Source organism: Stigmatopora argus, chromosome 22 (genome assembly GCF_051989625.1).
Source record: "Stigmatopora argus isolate UIUO_Sarg chromosome 22, RoL_Sarg_1.0, whole genome shotgun sequence".
Lineage (NCBI taxonomy): Eukaryota > Metazoa > Chordata > Actinopteri > Syngnathiformes > Syngnathidae > Stigmatopora > Stigmatopora argus.
The window spans coordinates 9,268,753-9,290,861 of NC_135408.1; the positions used below are offsets into that span (position 1 = coordinate 9,268,753).

General features: G+C 40.7%; 1 protein-coding gene across 1 annotated transcript in view; it reads left to right on the plus strand.

Annotated features, from left to right (window-relative positions):
• The window catches only part of zbtb16a (zinc finger and BTB domain containing 16a), a 76,535-nt gene that overhangs the window by 18,800 nt on the left and 35,626 nt on the right, over positions 1–22,109 (plus strand). Inside the window, exon 3 of the mRNA XM_077592766.1 lies at positions 12,656–12,753. Coding sequence (XP_077448892.1) covers positions 12,656–12,753 — 98 coding nt within the window. The remainder of the gene's footprint in view (positions 1–12,655; positions 12,754–22,109) is intronic.

Consider the following 22,109-nt stretch of genomic DNA (forward strand, 5'->3'; position numbering starts at 1 on the left):
TGATCTTGGGTCAAAGTTGGAGAAATTGTTGAGTTGAAACTTGAATGAATTGAATCGGGCAGCTTCTTCCTGCTATATCTGTTGTTGTTTTAATTTTTTTAAACGTAAAACACCTTTCAATAGGATTTTTTTTTCTTTTTACCGTAGCATCTGTTCTATCATATTTAGCACTTTTTTACCAAATTCAAGTGGTAGTCAATGTTCTCACCCGAGTATGTTAGTATAGAAAAATGTGTCAATGTGTTTTGTACGTACACCATATTCTATTGATGTTGAAAAAAGTCTCCCATTTGGTGGCGTTTCTTCTATTTTCGACCTTTTGTGGCAACATATTTCAAACTATGACTTAAAAAAAAATGAATTCACATCTGGATTCATTTTTTTCTTGTTCGTCACAAATATTTGGCGGAGTTTGTTCTGGTGCCGAGTACATCATGTTCAAACTGAATTGTACCGTGGCTAAATGGGTTTTGAATTTTCGTTTAATCTTGATGCGCTTCTGTCCTGTGAAATGGAACATCAGATGTTTTTTTTTCTCCCAGCCCAAGGCATCAAAAGAACTGAATTGCAAAGCTGCAGCAAGACGTTGCAAAATTGAGGTCTGAACCAAACTGTATTATAAAGCAAGATTTGTAAATAGGCTCCATTTTAACTGGGTATTTTTCTTTCTTTATTTTTTCGTCCCGCGAGGAGACCACGCTGGCTCGCGGATCTGTCGGCACGTATCCGCCGCTCAATCGCTCTCGCTGGGGCCGTGGCGGCTTCCCTAACAGCTCAGTATGGCGCTTCCATTAATCAAAGACACTTCCAGTGTCCCATTACAGAAACACTGCTACTCGGCCTGTCTAGAGCTGACAGCTCACCAATTCATCTTCTCCGAGGACAAAAAAAAACTATGGTAAAGGGAAGAGGGCGGGGGGGAATTGCCATTGTGGCGCTCCAGTCGCTTTTACCTGTTCAAACGTGGGGCTGTTAGGGCTCAGGAAGACCCCTCTGAAATTGTTTTTTCTAGGTCAGGCAAACAACAAAAATGGTAAATTGCTTGTCGAGGCTAACGTGCTCAGGGGGGAGTCTTGGAGCTCAAAAGACAAGCGCAATAAGAAGGAGATCTGTTTGTTTGAATGACGCTGCTTTTAGCCAAACAACCTTAACGGTGTTGTGACACTTGGGTGGATGACTCGCTAAATATGCTGGCTTGTGCGGAGACTGATGGTCTTTTATACTAGATATTCTTTTTAGAAACATGGGAATGAAGTTATGGAGTTAAGAGGGAATTTCTTAGGCCACTGATGAAGAAAATAATGGATAACGACACGTAGTTAATGATAGTTTTGACCAGAGGTGGCTGTCATCATGAGTGTATTGTAAATTATAACGGTCATATCTCTGGTTGTGTGTTGTCCATCAGTGCCAAATAAAAGCTGGGAACTCTACAGGAAATGGTTTTATTTTTTATGGCGCTTTAAAGACGGCCTGTAATTGATGACACTAGCGTGATCGTAGGACTCGGAGGGTGAAGCAATTTGGGACACATTTGATGAGCTAAAATTATACCTTCCGTGATAAGATGTCTGCCCCCATGCTGGGCAGACATTTTTTGGAAATCCTAGATTTTATGACACAAGAAAAATATTTTTTTATTCAGAATTTAATAATCAGGACTCTTTCCTCTGGGATGGATATAATAAAGGAGTTGCTTGGTTTAATCGGGTACTTGTAGTGGCAGCTATTGGGTTTATATTATTAAAACAATCCATTTCAAACAAGCTCCGGGTGCACACTTTTCTACCTTGTTTAAAAAAATAATCATATTTCCTTCATACCGGGCTGAAAACGCTTCGATTTTGCACCAACGAGCCATAATGTGTCCATCTGCGAGCCGTATTCTGAAGTCAAAGAAGAATGAATGTCCTGCCAACTTAGCAGCTGCTACATTCAACATGTGTTTTACACCCCCCAACCCACTCCAAAAAAACAAACAAGATTTCATAACCACTCTCTTCCTCATGGTTTTCTAATGGTTCTCATTAAGATCACTATTTGTTAGCTTTTTTTAATCCAATGTGAAAGTACAATGTGGTCTGCAGCCTCTTTTTACACCCCGCCCCTCCCTTAACTCCAGTCGCCACGTGATTGGCATAATGAGGTGAAGACTGGTTGGCACAAAGCTGTTCCGAGGGGCAAATGGAGACATTATTATTTAACGTGTATGTGCGTATGTGTGTGTTGCGGCCCCACCGGGCTATTAATTACCTTCTCTGTAACGTTGCATCTGCCGCGTCAGCTTGCCAACATGAGCACTCCCTGGCATCGGTCTCCCAAGACCTCAGCTGCAGTCTCACTGGAAGCCTTATTGGATTGTGTCTACATGTATGATTGATTCAGCACCTCAAACACACACATTTAGACACAGTAAAAAAAAAAAAGAAAAGCAATCCCAGCTGGCATATATTGAACAAAGAGTAAGCCTCGCTAAAATGCTCACTCTGTTCGAGACAGTGGGGACATTTTGTGCAGCAGATGTTTGATTTGCAGTTTTTTTTGGAAGAGAAGCCAAAAAAAGGATTTTTCCCCTCTCGAAGTGGCAACAGTGCGATTTGATTCAATGTCGGCAAAGACAAGAAGCTGAATGACGTTCGGTAGAGCGTAAATCCAAATTTGGCAGACAACGGCATTATTTGCTTTAAACAGTCAAAAGGTGAGGCTACTTTGGTAAATTTTATAATTCCAGTACGACTACCACGACAACTTTCCATACAGTTGGTAGGAATATGAGTGGGAATTGTTCTTTTGTGCATTTTTGCCTGACATTTACTGTAAAAATGTTCCTCTATCATGGCTCTTCTTATTCTTCTTCGGCTTTTGTTTGTCACTATTAAGAGTCCAATCCATTTCAACTGGCAGGGACATTCATCAGTACCTTACATCACCCAAATGTGATGGACGTCAGGTCATTATGAGGTTATTGTTTATTTAAATTAGGCATCATTTGGAAAGTATAAAGTATACTTATCTAATCCAAGTTCGGTCTGACACACCAAGCTTGGGAACAATTTTTTTAATGCAGAAATCCCAGCAGATGGCAGCATAGTACAGCACGTAGTTTGGTTAAATGCCATATCACTAATAAAACTCACAAGTTGAGGCACCCTTAAAGCATTATGTAAGTGAATCTGAATAAATTGTCGACACTCCTCAGCTGTAGTTCTTCACATAAACCCTGTCCGTTGCCATTCCACTTCCTAATGGAAGAACTCCAAAAGCATTTAAAGCTACATTAACGTCCCATTCCAATGGGGAAGTACATCATCTGTCATGTAGTCTGTCATGGCGGCCGCGGTGTGTGTGTGTATGTGTGTGTGCATGCGTGATGTTCTCACAACCTCCGACCGACACCCAGACGCTACTTTTTCAATGCTCCAAGCCCCCGGCCAAAAAGCTGTCAGCACATATTTTATCCTTTCACTCGCTCGCTCCTGTAGTTTCCGTTTTTTTTTTTGCCCTTCCACAGCTGAGTAACCTCAGTGTGTGTGTGTGCATATGTACTATAATAGTGGCAGCGATCCAGCACCAGGCTTTTATAAGCGTTTACGTTTGGGATTATTAGATTTTACTTGCATCTGCTACCGTGTTAAAGAGGCATTACATTAAGAAGAGGTCAGTGCTGAAAAGCTACTCTGGCGTCTTGCCAGCGCTGAAAGTCGTGCATTCACTCTGAAAAAATGTATATGTTGTGAGCCCCCATTTAGAGTATGTTGGGTTGTCGTTGGGTAAATATCGAGAACATGCTTATGTTTCAGCATTCTATATCAGTTCCTCGATTGTCTTGAAAATGGGTGATTGCTTGGTTCGATTATTTCGAGGGTTTACTTTGAAAAATGGACTCCCAAAGGCCACTTTGTCTTTGCTAGTTCCTTCAGTTATTGTTTTCAGCATCTTGCAATAAATTTCATTGCTCCTCTATGAGCTACTAGTCTTCTTATGAACGAGTAAATCTATATAAAATGACGCTAATTGTCGACCAAGAATAATTTCTGCATTTGCCACTGGTACTCGGCCGTTTGGTCGCCGGAATTTTGGTTCCCGGACGTTTGGTCGCCCAGAAGGTTATTGATAATTACCATTTAAAATTGTTGCTCAAATTCCCTAAATACAAACTGTGAATTATTATCTAGTCATACTTATTGCCCTATTAAATTATTAGGCTAAAGAAAAGCTCCAAATTTCCCGTACTTTTATTGTTTTTTGTTGGAGAACTTGTTAAGACCCTGACTGACGTCCCTTCCTAAGGGGACAACTCATGTACATACAAACTCTTATACACTCACACGTCGGCTCATTGAAACTGCTCATGGCCATTGTTGGCTTTGATTGATGCGTTGACTGTGTTGTTTTACCCTTGTTTTGTCGCCGGACGTTTGGTCGCCGGTTGTTTGGGTCCGGGCGACCAAACGGCCGGTCACGTTTGCCGCTAGATTTCCTGAACCTCTCTCATCCTCAAAATTCTTCTCACCGGTGTTTACCGTGTGCCATTTTGAGCAAAGTTCAGTCGCTAAATCCCAAAATCTCACATGACAATCAACTGCGATTCAAAGCGACAAATTCTCGGCACGGACCGCCCCCTCCATTCAGCGCCTGCCGCTCAGCCGTCACACCTGCTTGTCCAACTTTGCTGCCCAGCCTTTAGGAGGCGGCTGGGGCAGCCCGGCGAAAGGAGCACCTCTTTTAGTTAGGTCACCAGGAAAGAGTAAAGAAAAGGAAAAAGCAGTTATGTAATATTCGCAGAAGATTCCCAAAGTCAGGCTCGGGAAGCTCCGGGGAGGAATCGGAGTGCTGCCAGAAATAGGAGCAATTGTCACGCTTCATTATCTTTTTGACTCTCTTGAAGTCCTCCAAGACTGTGCGAGTCACATTTAATCATTCCCACTGTGATCAACGCTTTTATTCGCCGTGATTTAAGAAAAAACAATTTTTTAAATAGCGACAGTCACAAAAGCTTACAGAATTTTGAGCAGTCGTGCTGACTAGGGTTGACTTTTTTACATGACTAGCAGTCTTCTTCCTTATGAATGTATTACTTTACACATGGAACACATGGAGACACAAGTCATTCCAAAGGAAGAACACCAAATCCAATGCGGGAAGGATTGTGAAATCGTATGAGAGACTTGTCCAAAAACGTACAAAAAAAAGGCTAAAAAGGAATGACAATTCCAGACAAACAAGTGTGTTTGCACGGGCAATGGGACACCGACGTGGTCGGAATATTGATCAGCAGCCAGGGAACATCTGCGAAGCAGTGCGACTTGGATTTTAAAAAAAACAAAGTTTTCCATTGGTTGTAACATAAATCAAGGTTTTGTTTTTTTACCTTTCATTTCACAAAGACAAACTTTTTCTTGTAGACTTAGAAGAAAAACATGAAAATGTCATTGCAAAATCAATATTTTAAACCCTGTTGTGTGCAGTTTTTTATTATTTGTACTGAAAAATATGAGGGGAAAAAGGAAGTTAATTTTTTAACATTTATATTTTGAATGATAAAAATAACAGATGGAAAAGAGAAAAAGGAGCCCATATCAAGCAGGTAGAACTTTTTTGTGTAAAGTTCATGAAAATTTCTAAATGAATAAATAAAAAACAAATGGTTCATTATTTTACTTGCATAAATAATCCGTATTACTTGCCAAGTCAAAAAAAGCAAATTTTATAGCTTTTAATGGAAACAAACAGTAACAGAATACATCAATCAACCCTGAATTTTTCTTTTTATTTGAGCAACTAGTGATAAAACTTTATCGTCACCTCCAGAATGTAAACACATTTCTTTTGTACGTGTCGGCAGATCTTTCTTGACTTAAACATGATGCAACAAGGTGCAATGCAAACCTTCCATCTGCTCTGCTTGCAATTTTACGACTTGGCAGATTTGACGCCATTACCATGTTTGACTCGGATTAACTTTTACAGCGCCGGTGGCGACGATAGACGTCCAATCATCCGGCTCCTTTCATCCCCTTCCTCTGAATTCAAATGACGTTGTCCCGAGTAGGCTTACGCCCCCGCTGCCACTCTCCCAGTTCCAACAGATTGGACATCTATCTTGGCCAATGACTCCAAGAGAGTTCAAATCTTTATTTCTTCAACCCCGAGGGAGTCTCCCCAGACAAAACTTTTTCAGCAAGGTCAAAACTTTGATGTGCCGTCATTTTCTTCTCACCTGTGCGCCACAATCTACATTTGTTGCACTCCCCCCTTTCCCCCGCCTCCATTTCTGTTTTATTGATGTAACAGGTGCTTAGCGCGACAGACAGCGGCAGTCAAAATAATGTCGTCTGCATCGCCGTGTGTTTGGCTTTCAGGCTGCCAGCTAAACTTAGCTATCTTTGAGGTTTTTCTGCCACTTGATGGAAGGTGATGCCGCTGCATAATGCATGAGGCGAGAAGAGAACACTTCGTCTGGTTGCTTTTTATAGGCGCTCTCCTTCTACGCATTTATATATATTTATACGCGCGCCGGTGCCTCTCAGATCAATCGAAACGCGCGCAAAGCGGCAACCTTGATTTTGGTCCTGTGAGGTCTCAACTCCTTGAAATGTCTCACGGATTTAACAAAAAATCTTATTTATAGGGGTTATTTACTCACACGCTTACTTAAGTGCCTTATTTAGGTCGCACAATGGAAAATTCGGGATAACGTGTGCACTTTTAAGGTTCATTTAAACAGCCTTGTTTGGAAGAAAAAAAAGCAACACTAGTGGACTTAATTGGTGGATGCCGGAATTACACGTTATACTTTGCTCATGGATCTTGGGCATACATTTAACTCTTTATTGGCTGGTGAATCGCTGCCAGCCCCTCCCGGTCAAAATGGATTGGACATCTAGCACCGTCATCATACTCAATCTTCGCAGTTTCAAGAAAAATACAAGAGCGAGAATCAATGACCTTGTAAAAGATGGTTGCTTTAAATTCTAATCATGCAAATCACATACATATACACATACACATACATATACACATACATATACACAAATACACATATACACACATACATACATATATATATATATATATATATATATATATATATATATATATATATATACACACACATGTATACATACATACACGTATACATATATACATACACATATATACATACACATATATACATATATACATACACATATATACATACACATATATACATACACATATATACATATACATATATATACACATATAATTGTAATTAAGACCCCGTAAAGAGTGAGGATGCGTTTTCTCCATTTTTTTCAAACTTAACCACTTAATTTGACATAATTATTTGTGGAACAATTTGACCTTGGAGGATGTGCATCAAGTGTTTGCAACGAATAAACCAATCGTTTTTTTTTCCTGCATCTCATCCGCGCTCCACAAAAGCATCACTGTGTGTGGCTAGAATTTCTATGACCGCCCCCTGACTGGAGGGGTCTGGCGTTCGGGGAGGTGGGGTCGTGTTAAGTCATTGATATGTGCGGGAGAACTCGCGGATAAACGGTGGCGTTACACCCGTCGGGCTGATATATTTTGATGGAGCGCCGACAGAGCGCCAGCGTAATAGAATCGGGAGGCTTAAAAGCGGGATAAAATGACAGAAAGAGAGCTTTTCCTTCTATTTGTTCCCCACCTGCTTCTCCAGACAGCCACAAAATGGAGCCATGTAAATGTTAGCAACCGCACTAGACGTGACGCGTGTGTGCGCGCAGCAAATCGATGAGATGTCACCATTGCTCCCCTTGTTTTTTTACTATTAAATGTGTGCTATAATCAAGTTACATTCAGACTGGGTTTTCTTTTATTTTCCCTCTCTCTGTTGCTAATCCTACTCGGTCAGCCACCCCTAATGGACCAGAAAAAAAATGAAGCTCCTTGCACGCAATCGTAAAACTTATAATCAATAGCGACGGCGTTGTAATCGGGAAGGCTGGATTCTCTTCAGCCTTCGGTGGGCCATAACCGTAGCATCTTGTTAAGGTTATGCGTTCCACTCTTTGGTTGACAGTGATGATGATACATGTAGAATTGAATTGGGATTCAAACTGGATTCAATTTGGTGGAAAAAAATGCTGCTTATAGTCCGGAAAATACGGTAGTTGGAAACTGTTGCTGGAAAAAGAAGTCAATTTCCTTCCCGTCCTTAAAACATGAGCTCCATTGCCTTTCCTTTCTCCGTGCAATTATCCCTTTTTCTTCCCAACCGATGGAAGAATTAACAAACAAGTCGCCCCGAATGCAGCAGCCTTACTTCAATTTACCGCCTCTTATCAATTGGCTCCCTTTTATCTTTTAGTGTTTTTTCTTCTCTCCATCTTAAGCCGCGCATCCCTCTCTTTTTTCCCTCGGTACGTCTTTTTATTTACGAACGTCGTTCCGGGTAGTTTTATCGTTGCCTTCAAGGAAGCGTTGGATGTGGGAGAAAAATAAGAGGATGGCAAAAGATGGAGGGAGGAAAAAAGGCTTTTGTAATCACCTCCAACTCATGTTTGTTTTTTGCCCCAAATGAGACAGAGGTGTAAACATACAGTACCTATTTGATCCCTTTTTAAAATCATATTTTTCCAAACTACGAGAACTCTGTTCAATACTAAAATTGGTGAATAAAAACATAAAATACACAGCACCCAGGAATTTACCACTATACTATTATGTAAATAACCCTATAACCCCTTTTCAGTCATGTGACTATTTCGATAAATTGTCATTTCCACATACAGTATCTGGATGTCAAATCTCAAGGAGGATTATACATAATATTACTAATTTTATTGTTAATCTTTTGTCTATACTGACTAAATCAAATCTTAAATGAATAAAAGGATAATGAAAACAAAATTAAAATGAAATTACAGACACACACTGTGATTATGGCCCCAATAACACTGAGGCTGATCATTAATAAAGATAATGTTAAATGTTATTGTTAAATTTTAGCTGAAGCCATTTCAATTAATACACATTTCCCAGCCAGAGGGTCAAACCTTTCACTGGTCATCTATTCTTTACTCCCTAGTCTACCATTGCAATGTCATTCACTCGTTTTTTGGTGTGCATTTTAGCGCACCACCTTGTAAGGTGTTCATTTAATGCTCCAATATGACAAATTGCCAGCATGAGCCTTTATTTATTGCTCTGACTGCGGCAGTGATATACAACCAGACGAGTCCACTGGCAAAATTGGGTGATGGGTGGAAGGCAAAAAAAATAAAAAATAAAACAAATACATGGAGCGGCAAGCTGTTAAGACTCAATAATGCAATTTCGCCATTCGAGCGCCTCCGTTTTTGTTTTACGAGGAGGTGATTAGCATATGTTTTGTTGACATCAATTCCAAATTTACGGTGCTTGTCAAAAGTGACTGTCGGACAAAGTCGATTATTAAGCTGGCAAATGGCCTGAGAGAGTTTTATGTGAACTTCCTTAATGACTGCAGTCAGTCTGTTTCAAATCACCCGCACACACAAAAGCACTAATCATGTATTTCAGACGCGCAACATGAAAGCCGGCACTTAGAAAAGAGACTCGAGCGTGCGTATATCTCGGAGCACAATCATGAGCTGTGACAATTTAGTATCCTTTTACATCTCGTTAAACTTTGCTGCGGTGATCAATTGTGTGATGCGGCGATGGATGATGCGCTCTGCTCAAAAAGCGCGAGTCTGTAAGCGGAGATAAAATCCTTGTTAAAAGTGCCGTAAGTTGGAGTAAACAAATCTCGTGATGTTTTTCCCCCGCACTGTTTGGCCTTGGCCTGATGAAGTTGCAGTTCTAGGAAGAAGACTAAGCCTTTATTCGCACTGCCTGGTAATTCCATTTCTTTGTCCATAGGTAACACTTATGAGCTTAAAAAATGTTTATTATGCCATTTCGTCCAATTTGGACTATTTTTTTTTCCAATGCCAACTGCCCCCATGCAAATGTGGATAAGAATCAGAAGCATGGAGGTCATCATCAACAAAAGATGAGAGACGTAGCAAAAACGTTTATCCACTTCATACTGGACATGAAGATATCAGGTTTTTAAAACAACGATAGCATTAAACTCCGTTCGGTTGCATCTATGTCACACAAAAAATGGAAATTATACCAAAAAATTGAATTGGACATCATCCTGATTTGTGAAAAAAATGCCTTGGAATTCAGCCCATGGGCAGTAGTATCATGATGTAGTTTTGAAGAAACTAGATTGGTTTGTGAATTGACCCAGACATTAAAAAATAAAATAATAACCCCCAATAACGCCACAATTTGTGCTGCATTACGTTATGTAAAGTGTTTTGGTAAGACATTGCGACACACATGCCACACACTACATTGATGTGGCGACCGCATGGCACGGTTCCCAATTGGAGTGGCCTTAATAAGACCATCTATACCTTATCAGTTGTCTGCCCGGGCGGCACAATAGTCAGATTGAGGGGCGACACAAAAGGCTTTTGAAAGGCTTTGTTCGTTGTGTGTGTTGTGCTTCACCGCTTAAGTGTGTTTTTCTCTTATCTTGGCCAAAGTGTGTACTTCACCTATGATCCTTAACGGGAGAAGAAAAAATCCATGCTTTGTCCGCCGTCTTTTGTCCACCGTGTTGCTTGTTGGTGAATCCGTGTCGTTACGACAGACATTTTGTCAAAGGGAATTACAGTCATTTGGTTTCAATTTGTTTTAAGGCTTTTCCAGTGACCAAGCTCATTTCAAGATGGGTGGATAGACGACACCCCAGTCGAGCACACTTTCAATATTTGAGGCTTGCACATGGCCTGGTAGTGTAGACCTGTGAATTTTGTCCTAGAGAGAAAAAGCTGAAATCCCCATTCTGAGTGACACATTGTAAAAAAATATCATTGCATCGATATCAATTGACCTTCATGCTTTGTTAGTTTCTATCTCTTTGAGGTGTCCCTCTCTCCTCTCCTCTGTCAAATTGGCATTAACTTGTCAAATCCAGTTTTTTTTCTAGCGCAATGACAAAGCGCCTTGAGGCTATCAAATTAACGTGATCCAAAATTGTTGGCCAGTCGCCTGCTGTTTTCATAAACCATGAATAATATTAAATGCTGTAGCCCCCATTGTACAGGCAAAACTGGAAAAAATAGCATAGCCTTTCCAAATGCGCTTGCAAATGGTACCACAGCAAATAAACCCAACTGAAATCCTGTGTTGTTGCATTAACAATGGAGGAAATGACTTCCAGTATCGGAATGGAAACTTGCACGCAGGCAGACAGGATGAGGTCACGCACCTTTACCACGTAGCTGAACCTACCTTGATTATTATTGATTTGTCCAATTACATATATGACCGGAAAGCGCCTGGGTACAATAACTTCAGTTTTCTCGTCCTTTTTCCCTGAACTTTGTCAAAGCCAAGACATTGCGCTGTAATTGTACCTTTCATTCCAAAACTGCCAAACCGAATGCTTGTTTTCATTCAGTGGTGTCGCCATCTTTCCAGAATGCAAAGCCCATCAATTTGCATTCGACGTGTGACATCAATCAGTCCTGTTTCCGGGGGGTTAGAGTGGCAATGACGTTGCCTGCTTCGGCTTCGCTCTGAGACGCCAAGATGGATGCATGGCTGTCATCTCCTCGGATGAATTGAGGGGATTGCTTATCAAGGGTCTTGTTGTTTTCCTCTTTTTCGGGGGCTTTGCCTGCTTGATCGCTCACCAGAGGGCGACCGCAAGTTCAGCTTTATTTGAACAAACACACGTTGACATTTCCAAACATTGGCCACAACAGGTGTTTGTGCATTCCAAAGATCTAATAACCAAAGTATCACTGCTAGGATTCCCTAAAAACTCCTCAAACCTCACCAAAAAATTGGTTGATCTTTAAACTGTCCTGGTCTTTTCAACTTTAAAGTGACACTATATCCATATGCATCTTTTTATTAGATTAAGACAATTCTCAAGTGAAGCCAATTAATCCGTCTATGGTATTGTTTAAAGGATTCAAACTTGTCAACTATGACAATACTTTAAGCCTTGTGTGTTTCTGCGAGTGTGCACGTTTCTCAAGAAGAGGTATTTGAAGATCTCTCCGGGCTCAAGGCAACTGCGGCGGCTGTGTGGCAATTCGTGTCACCTTAATTGCTTTAGAGCACTTTCAGATATCTCTCCAGAGTTTACTGGCTTCGTTCGAAGCCCGAGGCTCTTTGAGAATTTCGTAACGCGGCCTCCTCGGCGAAGGCCAGACTTTGCGTGCTGTCATATGTTATTTAGTTAGCTTACCTTCAAGGTCTTCTCGGCCCCCCTACAATCAAATATTGACCCCTCGTCTCGTCTGACCTTGCAAGCTTAAACTGTTACGGCTTAACGTCGCTATCGGATTCCTCTCGCGACTGTCGAGAGCGCTAATCAAAAAGTGGCCCATAAACGCTCGTAGAAGTGTTGAGTAAATCTTTCTCTTTGGCTTTATGGCTCCTTTGCCATCTGCAGCTCGTTGGATGCAGGGAGTTAATAACGCCTGGTGTTATTTACAACGCACCACCGTGGTCGGGGGGGCTAGAGAAGGCCGGCGCGATGGCGATTCCAACCCGACCTGTCTGTCGAATCATCCCCCCCCCACTGGCCCCAGGTCCTGATGTGTTTTTGTCCTTTCTCCTCGATCCACAGGAAGATGCATAGCGGAATGAAGACCTATGGCTGCGAGCTGTGCGGGAAGAGCTTCCTGGACAGCCTCCGTCTACGCATGCATCTGCTGTCTCATTCAGGTGAGCAAATCAAACCAAGCGGTCGTTACGGAAAATGCGCCTGCTTTGTCTCACTTAGACAACTCCCTAAGCGTGTAGAACTTTCACCGAATTGTCTACGGAATGGCCGAAGGAGCTCTTGGAAGTGTAACCCAAGACGCGCCTGTGCTTCGTCACACTCTCGCACTTCATTTTTTTTGGATGACATTTATGGGCTTTGAAGACCGGTCAGGACACTGCGCGTAATGATCATTTCGGTACAAGCAGGCATCATGATACTGTGGCTTTAAAGGAAGTTTGTGTCCAGTAAAGGTTTCGGGACAATTTGGGTCGGTCTGATAGCTAATGAAGTTTTGTTCCGTCGATTCATTTTCTATGGTGGAGGTCGTGGATGTTTTGCTTCCTGAGCATTCATCAACTCTCCTCGTCTTGTTTGCCCTGTTCCAGCATTTTGGGAACATATTTCAGGCATGAAATTCTAAATAGCAAGAGAATTTCCACAATATAAAGTTTGAACATAACGCACCTTGCAATCTGTCTTTATTCATTTTACAAAATGTCCAACTTCAGTGGAATTAAGCTTCCTATTTTGTTCAGTCTGTACACCCATAGGGAATTACTACATTGCCGTTTTAGTATATTTAATCACATTTCAATTCTGTCATGCAACTCCTGAATGATCTCTTTGTACCTTTTCGGCAAAGAGAATGTTACCGGTGTATTTTTGATGCGGGTGACAAAAAGTGCACAAACTTTTCTCTTTCGTTGCTCGCGAGATACTTCTTGTGCTGATGAAAAAAGCGAGAAGAGCTCGTACTTGTGCTGCAGACAGACGACAGTTAGGGAAGAGACAGTGCTGTGGCAAAGATTCTTTGATAGTTTTTCTTGTACACTTTTCAGCTCTCTCCCTCTTTTCCGCCTCCTCCGTTTTCTGACTTCCAAGGCTTTTCTCGCTCTGCCACGGCGTCTCCATTTTTACTCTCTGTGTAATGATGACACTTCGCCGAGTCCCAAACGCCGGCGCCGCCGCCGCCATCATCATCATCCTTCAAGCTGGCTTCACAGCCGACACAATATCAGAGAGATGAAGAGAGAGAGCAGAGAAGCTCTTTGGTATGCAACGCGGGTTGTGGATGTTTCACCGGCAACACGGCGGCTGCCTGCTCCCTCCCCTTCAGTCCCTCTCTACCACTGTCTGTCTCTCTCTTTGTGTCTGTCTCATTCTCCCTGTCTGTGGAGATCGTCTTCTGTCTGGCTGTGCCTAAACTAGCTGTTTGCCAGCACGTCTGTCTGGTTGTCTTACTGCACAAATTCGCTATGTACCTTCTTACCAAAGTATAAATGATCTTTCTGTCTGCTGACCCATTTTTCAGCCACTTGAATTATCACTTGGTCTACCTAAACCGTTCCTAGCCACGGTCAATGTGGCTTTAAGCTGTCTTGCTGCACCTACACACCTGTCAGACTATCGTTTTGCTTAACCAATCATCACTCTAAGTCATGTTTCATTCATTCAATGACAAAATGGTTAAAGAACTCTGTCTGTCTGTCCTTTCCACCCACATGCAGTACCTCCCTGTTTGGGTATTTATTCAGTTGTCTGTCTTTCCTTTATTCTGGGTCTGCCTAACTATAGCATCTTTCTAATCAACTGCCTACCTACCTGGCAGCCTTTACTACTCCCGCCTCTCTATTTTCCTGTTTTCTGCTCGTTACATAATTTTCTGTCGATCTCTGTGTGCCTTTGCCTATCTACTGAATCACTCAACCCATCAAAATCTTTGACTACCTTGCCACGGACCTAAATGCCTATCCGTGCCTGACCTTCCGAGACTACCTGCCTGTCTTTCTTTCTCTGCCGCTCCGTCTGTCGGTTAACAATTCAGATTTGTCTGTATCCCTATTTGTCTGCCAGCTGAGATCTGTCCACGGGCCAGCAAGCCTAGTTTTTTTTACCTGTGTCCTTCTACCTGTCCTTCCGACTGACTTGCTGTCTCACTTGCCTGCAACCTCTCCCCACACCGCCTTGCATGACAATTGTCCATCAGCCTTTCAATTCGACCATTTAGCATCTCCTCTCTGTGTTTCTACCACTTTGCTACTGTCTCAATCCCTTTCTTTCTGTCCGTTGGCCATCTTTATCTGTCCAGCCTACTTACTTGAAATGAAATATCTGTAATTGTCATTGTAACAAGGACAACAAAAATTATGTTCCGCTTGCATAGCTGTTTAGCTGTCTCCAAAAGAAGCAGTCTGTCTGCCCATATCTAGGTCTACCTGTCTGCTTTCTGGCCCAGCGACCTACCTATCTATTTGTCTGTGTCTGTGCGCACATGTTATTTGTAGACGCTTGGCTGATGTCCCATCTGGGCAGCGTGCCACCGCTGTGGCTTGGTACAGTATGTACAGTCCAGCGTGTGCCAGCTTGTTTTCCCCCCTTTTTTTTTTAAATTTTGTTTTTCCCACTTTGTTCTGCCTGCACTGGTAGTATTATTGAGTTATAATGTTGACCCCAGAGCGAGAGTAATGATATTCAAACAGTTACTTGCAACGTATTGTTGCATAGCTTGCCAATTGTGTCAACTTGTTCGTGTGATTATCACCTTATTTTCTGTTGTGCTACACGTTTATTTGATTCATTTTGTTCAGAGATGACAACATTGAATTCATTCTGCTTTTAATGAAAGGATCAAATACAGTCCAAAGACATCCTCGGATTTGCATACATTTGCAGCGAAATGTCACCATCGAACCTTGACAGAATGCTGCCTTCATTTGGTCTGGTCCGAAATAAGACCAAAAACAAACGAGCGTCTCTAAAAAAAATAAAAAGAATACATCTTTAGAACCTCTTTGCAGGCTTTGTAATTTTTGGCAAACTCTTAACATCCTTCTCAGCTGTAGCAAACCAAATGAATGTTGAAATGTTCCATAAACGCTGACCAGATTTTTATTTTATTTTTTTCCACATTTATTGTTACACAAGGAGATAATCAGATTGTTCCAAATACCCTTGGTCATGAAGGCATACAATATTGACAATGACATTCATGCCATTGACAGAGATAGGATTGGACTTGTATTCCAAGGAGTCTTAATGTCGTTTTTAAGAGCCACGTGATTGGAAGTCAATGGCACTGAAAAAGTCCAACTTAAAAATAAAAAAAAACATCTTTATGTTGCACTGCCACCTCCATCCGTCCCACTTTGTCCATACGTGTGGCAGCGGCTTGGCAGTTCTGGCACGACGCCGTCTCTTTCCTCACACTGATGACGACACATTTGCGCCGGCAGGTCTGGATGTTCTGCCAGCATACCAGAATTTATGATCGCTCGCAGATGTGAGTCCAGGAACACACTGTACTGTACCCAAACCCAGAAATTAATGAAACTTGTCTGCCTTCCAGGCCTCAAATTCCAAAATGTGTGTGCTGGAGCATGAGTGTGTATGTATGTGTGTGTGAATAAGAGCGAGGCTGAGTGGCGGGGGAAAAGTCCATCTATTAAAAGCAAGTTGCGGGCAGAAAAAAGTAGTTCACAAGAAAAATGAAAGTACATCTGGAGGGCAGTTTATACGTTTAATACATTTTTTATTGGTACTACTTCCGATAATGCATCTGCGCACACATGACTATGTTATATACGGCCGGGAGTCTTGTCTTTTTTTGCGTCTGCCATTAATCGACAACTATTTCGATGACTGACCTCGAACATTTTTGAAAACTTTTAAAAGCTATTTTCTTCATTTCACTTTATTTAAAAAGGGGGAAATGTAAATATTCACAAAATGTATAATTAACATTTTTATATATATTCATGAATTAGTTTTTCATTTTTGTTTGGATTTACATTTTAAACAAACAAGAAAAAAATATTTGGGGGTTTCATAAGCAGCTATTCAGATCAGCAATATTTCATGAAGATGGATCACAAACTGTTACATACATCATTTTTTTCTGCAGTTTTTGAAGAGCCACACACCACATCTTGAAATGACATTGCAAAAAACACAATTCTGCTCCTAATACTCTAATTTATTCCTCCGTCGGCCACACCTAGACACTAGACATGTTGCACCGTAGCCTGGCATTCGACGCATCGCATAGTTGTTGAGTTTTGAAGGGCGATACCGCTGCTTTAAATCCTTTTTTGGGGGTTGCTAAGTAGCAGGCAGCCTTTTGCTCTGTTAATGGGCCTGATTTAGTATTCCGCACTGATGCCAGGTCTTATTTTTGTATGCGAGACAAGTGTTTTGATGGAGGGTGATTGCCGAAACGTGTACGTGTCTACCAGAGGCTGTCTCCCTCGCTTTGCTTTGCTTCCACCCTTTTTTTTTATCTCTTTCTGTCTTTTATTTTTTTAATTCTTTCAGTGGAGAGAGGGAGCATTTTTTATGGGTCCTCACTGTACAGTACACGGTGTGCCTTCTGCTCAAAACAAGAACACAGTCGATTAAACGTTGGAGTCGCTTCATCATCCGCCTCCCCTTCGTCAGCCCAGCTGCTTTTTTGTTGTCGACATGTAGTGTGTGTGTGTGTGTGTGTGTGTGTGTGTGGTCAAAGTCAATTATTGCCAAAAGCTGGCCAATTAATTTGCTCTCTCAAATTTGAATGAGACTGACTGTAGACGCACTGGGCAGTGGACGGCTTCTGGAGTCATTTGCTGGGGAATGATTTGGTTGTGGATTTTGTTGTTACCCAGAATTGGAGTATTTAACGACTCTTCTGACTCACTGGGAGGGGCGATTTAGACATCTAGTGCCGTCAATGGCACGGAAATACAAACTTGCTGTTTTAATTGCTTTTGTTTCTAACTGGGCTTTTTTCTAATGCGCCCTATTGTGCTTTTATTTGTTTCTTTATTGGCTTTTTGTTCTTTTAAATTGTTTTTTATTTTATTTTAATGTGATCTAAAGCACTGAATTACCTTGTGTTGAATTACCTTGTTCAATTTGCCTTGCTCTTGCATTCATATCCAGTCCTCCCATCTTAAATGAATTGGGCATGTCTTGATGTCAATGAGGTAAATGATAGGAAATAGACAATATTTTACAACTTTACACTGTTGGTGGAAATAGTAGTTTTTCAAGCTATATGTAACCATTCATGTGCTTGCTTCGTTTGAAATTCCTCGCAAAATCAGCCTTTGGAAACAAGATGACTGTAAACCCAGACATTTGAATATGTATTGCCGTGGTTAGTGTTAATGGCACATTACATCAAAAACTAGTGTATGAGTCAGTCAGTGAGCTTCTGCGAGATGCCCTGGATATATGTCCCTTGTGTTTTGTGTTTTTGTGTCTGTGTGTGTGTGTGTGTCTTGCATTGGCACGCCACAAATCCATAGTAGCCACGGGCTCCTCTCCAATCTATTTTCTGCTCAGCTGGTTTTAAATGAAGTTATTATGACTCATTAAAATGCCCACAAGCTTGTGGAAGTCGGCCAATTACCATTTAAATTTAGCCTAGTGCTCCTGCAACCTTATCTGTGTCCCTGTACTCGCTGGCTCTCAACGCCACTGTCCCTCTCTCACTCTCTCTTTCTCTTTTTCCCTCTTCCTTGCCTTTTGGAAGTAAGTCTGTGTTTGTCATGTGTTATGCATGCAAAGCAGCCCTTAAATAACCTCCAAACACACACACACATGCACACAAAACTCCGAGTAAAGGTGATGGAGGTTGAGTGGTCCTTGGGAATATAGTTTGAGCTTATTATTACAAAAGGATCATCATATCAACAAGTGAGGCTAAGACACACAAGGAAATATACCCTAGGTTTAAATTTCAAAGTCACAGAATGTACAATACTCTCAAAAATGGATGGTTTATTACTTTTGAAGGTCTTCGTTTTAATGTTCATGAATATAAATATGTTCATTAATATATGTGCTGTCCCTTGTTAAATAAATCAAACTCAAACACAATGGAGCCATTCGATTGGATGTTAAGGATCGGCAATGGCCCGGAAAAGTTTAGATCCTCAAGTTAGTAGATCTGGACAATTAAAACCGCTAAATAATTTGTCGTCCATTTGCCGAGTGAATGGATTGATGGCGTCTTTCCACATTGAGAAGCGCAAGTCGTTATTTTCCTGAACACGAGGACACCGTCACATTACGAATCGGATCGGGTCACATCGCATAGTTTCCTGAAAATGGCGTAAGGTCGCGTTGCATCCGGAGACACAGTTGAACCTTGTTGCTGTAATGACATAACTGGCGGTAATGATACAATCGGCACAAACACATACACACACACATGCTCGCTTTATTAGATTGTCCACATCACCGTTTTCTTGTAATGAGCCTTCGGCATGCGCTGACATTGGCAAGTCGGCCATGTTTGACAAGTGTCTCATTGTGTGGTGACTTTGCACATACTGACTGTAGGGCTTGTATTTGCTCACAAGCACAAAACGTCATCTTTTCGATTTTTTTTTACGAATATTGCAAGTCATACAAGATTTTTTATTAGGCGACTCAAAATTGTTTACCCATGGAAAATAATAGGAACAGGACCAATTATGAATGAACCTTTATAAAATAAACAGACAATTCTGCATGGGAGTCAATGGAATTTTCATATGGATTCTCAGTAAACCCAATTCCAATTAAATCTCTAAATTTTACGCTGTTTTTTGGTGGAATTTTAATCTGATTTGTTCATTAAAGTGCAAATTAAAATTTTCATTCATTTTTGTTCGTTAAGATGACTTCGTTATTAGATTTTAATCATAAATCTTTTTTATTTATTTGTCTATTATTACATTATTATGTGATGATCCTATTTGTTCAAAGTTAGCAACATTTCACTTCATTGCTGTCCTAAAAAAAAAATAATTTAGCATGCAAAATTCTGTTGATCACACTTTTGCCTGAAATGTCCTAACGCGAATCCCAGCTGGGAGCAACAAAGCAACTGTGACAGCAAACAATGATAAAAGCAAATATTCTCCCAGGCACTTCCTTGTTATGATACCATTATGTAAGATGGCAGATCACTCTGGGAAACTTCTTAGATCAATTTTCGCAGTGCAGATTAGAACGCTTATGAATCCCATTCATAAAAGAGCTCCGTCCTGAAATGCTCTTTATGTTTTTTTGGGGGGGGGAGTGGAGAGAATCGAGAAGGCCCAGCAAAGATCTTTCATGTCGGGGGGGGTTAGTAAAAGGCGACTACGATAACAACGGGGGAGATAAAAGCGCTTCTAAAGCCGTCTGGAAGTAGCCAGGACGCATCGGGATTACTTTTATGCCGCTTATTCCACCGGGAGGCGCCACAAAAAAAAGACGGCATGGATGTTAGTTTATATAACTCTTGAAAACCAGCAAGTGGTCACCAGACAGAATGTTAAAATGGGAACAGATCCTTTAACTCGTGAGTTGCTGTTGATGGCTATAGACCTCCAATTTTTTTTGAACGGGGGAGTCTGCAAAAAAATAAAATTAATTAAAAAAAACGTTAGTTCCGTTTCTATGGAAATAATTTAATCATTGGCAATTGATGGCAGCGAATATTTACATTAACATCAGAAAGATGAATTTTTTTTACCATTTTCTAATTTAAAATGCGCATTCCTAAGAAAAATGTTGTGTTTAATTTTTTGCCACGTTTAATTTACGCATTTACCCCAATTTCTTTAGTATTTAAAAATATTCAAATGGTTTGGATGTCTACTACTAACAAACTCATTTAAATCCACAGCTAATTTGGATGAAAACCGACACATTATTGGACGCCTATCATCGTCCATTGCACTGAAAGAGTTAAGAATCATTTTAAAACCGCTGAAGGCACAAGTTGTGTCATTTGTGTAATTGCCCAATTCATGTGATGCTACAAAAAACATCGATGCTAAAATCTTGATGTGGCAAACCGTTGCTTTTTTTAAAATGAGATTTTTTTTCCCAATCACTCAGTAAATAATTCACTACTACTAACTACCCCCATGCTTTGACGCTAAGGTCACGTTATATTGTCATGCAATCATAAAAAGAAGTGAACTGGCCTTAACCTTGCTTATGACTGAAGGGGTAGGAGAAAAAAGGTGATTTCAAAATAAGCCATAAAAAGTTAGTGTTAAGGGTTTTACTCTTTCACTGCCATTGACAGTTCTAGACGGAACACCCATTTCAATAGTGAAGGCTGCCATTGAGTCATCATGTTTAACGTGATAGACATCCAATCCAGTTGGACTGGGGACCTCGAATCCTATCTTTAGAAAACCTTTATTTTTACATTACGCAGGGTTTTTGATGAAATGTTAAACCTGTCAAGGTTTAGTGAGCGTAACAGTGCTGCAAAATCAGACACAAAATGGAGTCAAAGAAAATCCCCTGACCTTGCAGTTAAATTATAAAATGAACAGCCTTGAGCAACTGTCTTTGCACGCATTGTTACACTAATTGAAGAAGGTCTTTTTAGTCCAGCAGTTCATATATTTGTTATAAATTATTTTTGGCTTTGTGGAAGAGCAAATTGCCTCGGAGTGTTGTATTGTCTGGCAAGAAAAATTGTGGCATTTGTGTGTGTGTGTGTGCTCAAATGGCATATTTCATAGTTTATTAGCATGGCGCTAGCAGATGGAAAATGAAATATTTGTATTATCATCAATAAGTCTAATTAGCCTGTGTTTAATGTGGCAGTCGACCTCTGTAATTGAGTAATAAATTTCTTGAGGTCTTTAATTGTGTAAAGGAGTTTACCACATAAAAAATAATTACCATTATTTTCGGACAATAAGTTGCATCGCCCAAAGAATAGACAATGACGAGGAAAAAAATATAGGTCGTGTTATTGGCAGAGCAATTATTCAGAAATAAATTTAAGTCACAATAGTACAATGGAGAACAACAGGCTAAATCTATTAACATAATTATAGCCTAAAAACACAACATAACAGGCTGTCGGTGGTCAAAGAAAAAGAAAAAGTAAAGCCGCACTTGATTATTAGTCTCAAGCCCAGGCAAACTATGAAAAACATGCGAGTTATAACCCGTAAATTGCAGTCCATGTGATTTAATCAAATGCAGCTAAATACAGGCTTACCAAGAAATGAAATACTAGAGCCTCAACATGTTCAAAGAATGAAAGAGGGATGCAATACATGTATAAAAAACTAAAAATAAGTCCTTGGAAGGCAACTCAATTGACCGTTGACAGTTGACTGTGTCTCTAAATAAGATATTACAACAGAATACACCTTTTAGAAATGGATTTGGTCTTTTCATAGCAAGATTACATGAAGTCAATAATCCGAAAATCAAGCTTTTTCGACCCCTCTTTTTGCCTTTCTTTTATCCTGGACATTAATCTGGGTGAGGTAACTGCAGGAACAGGGAAAAAAACAACAACAAAATAACACTCCCAACTCAGTACATG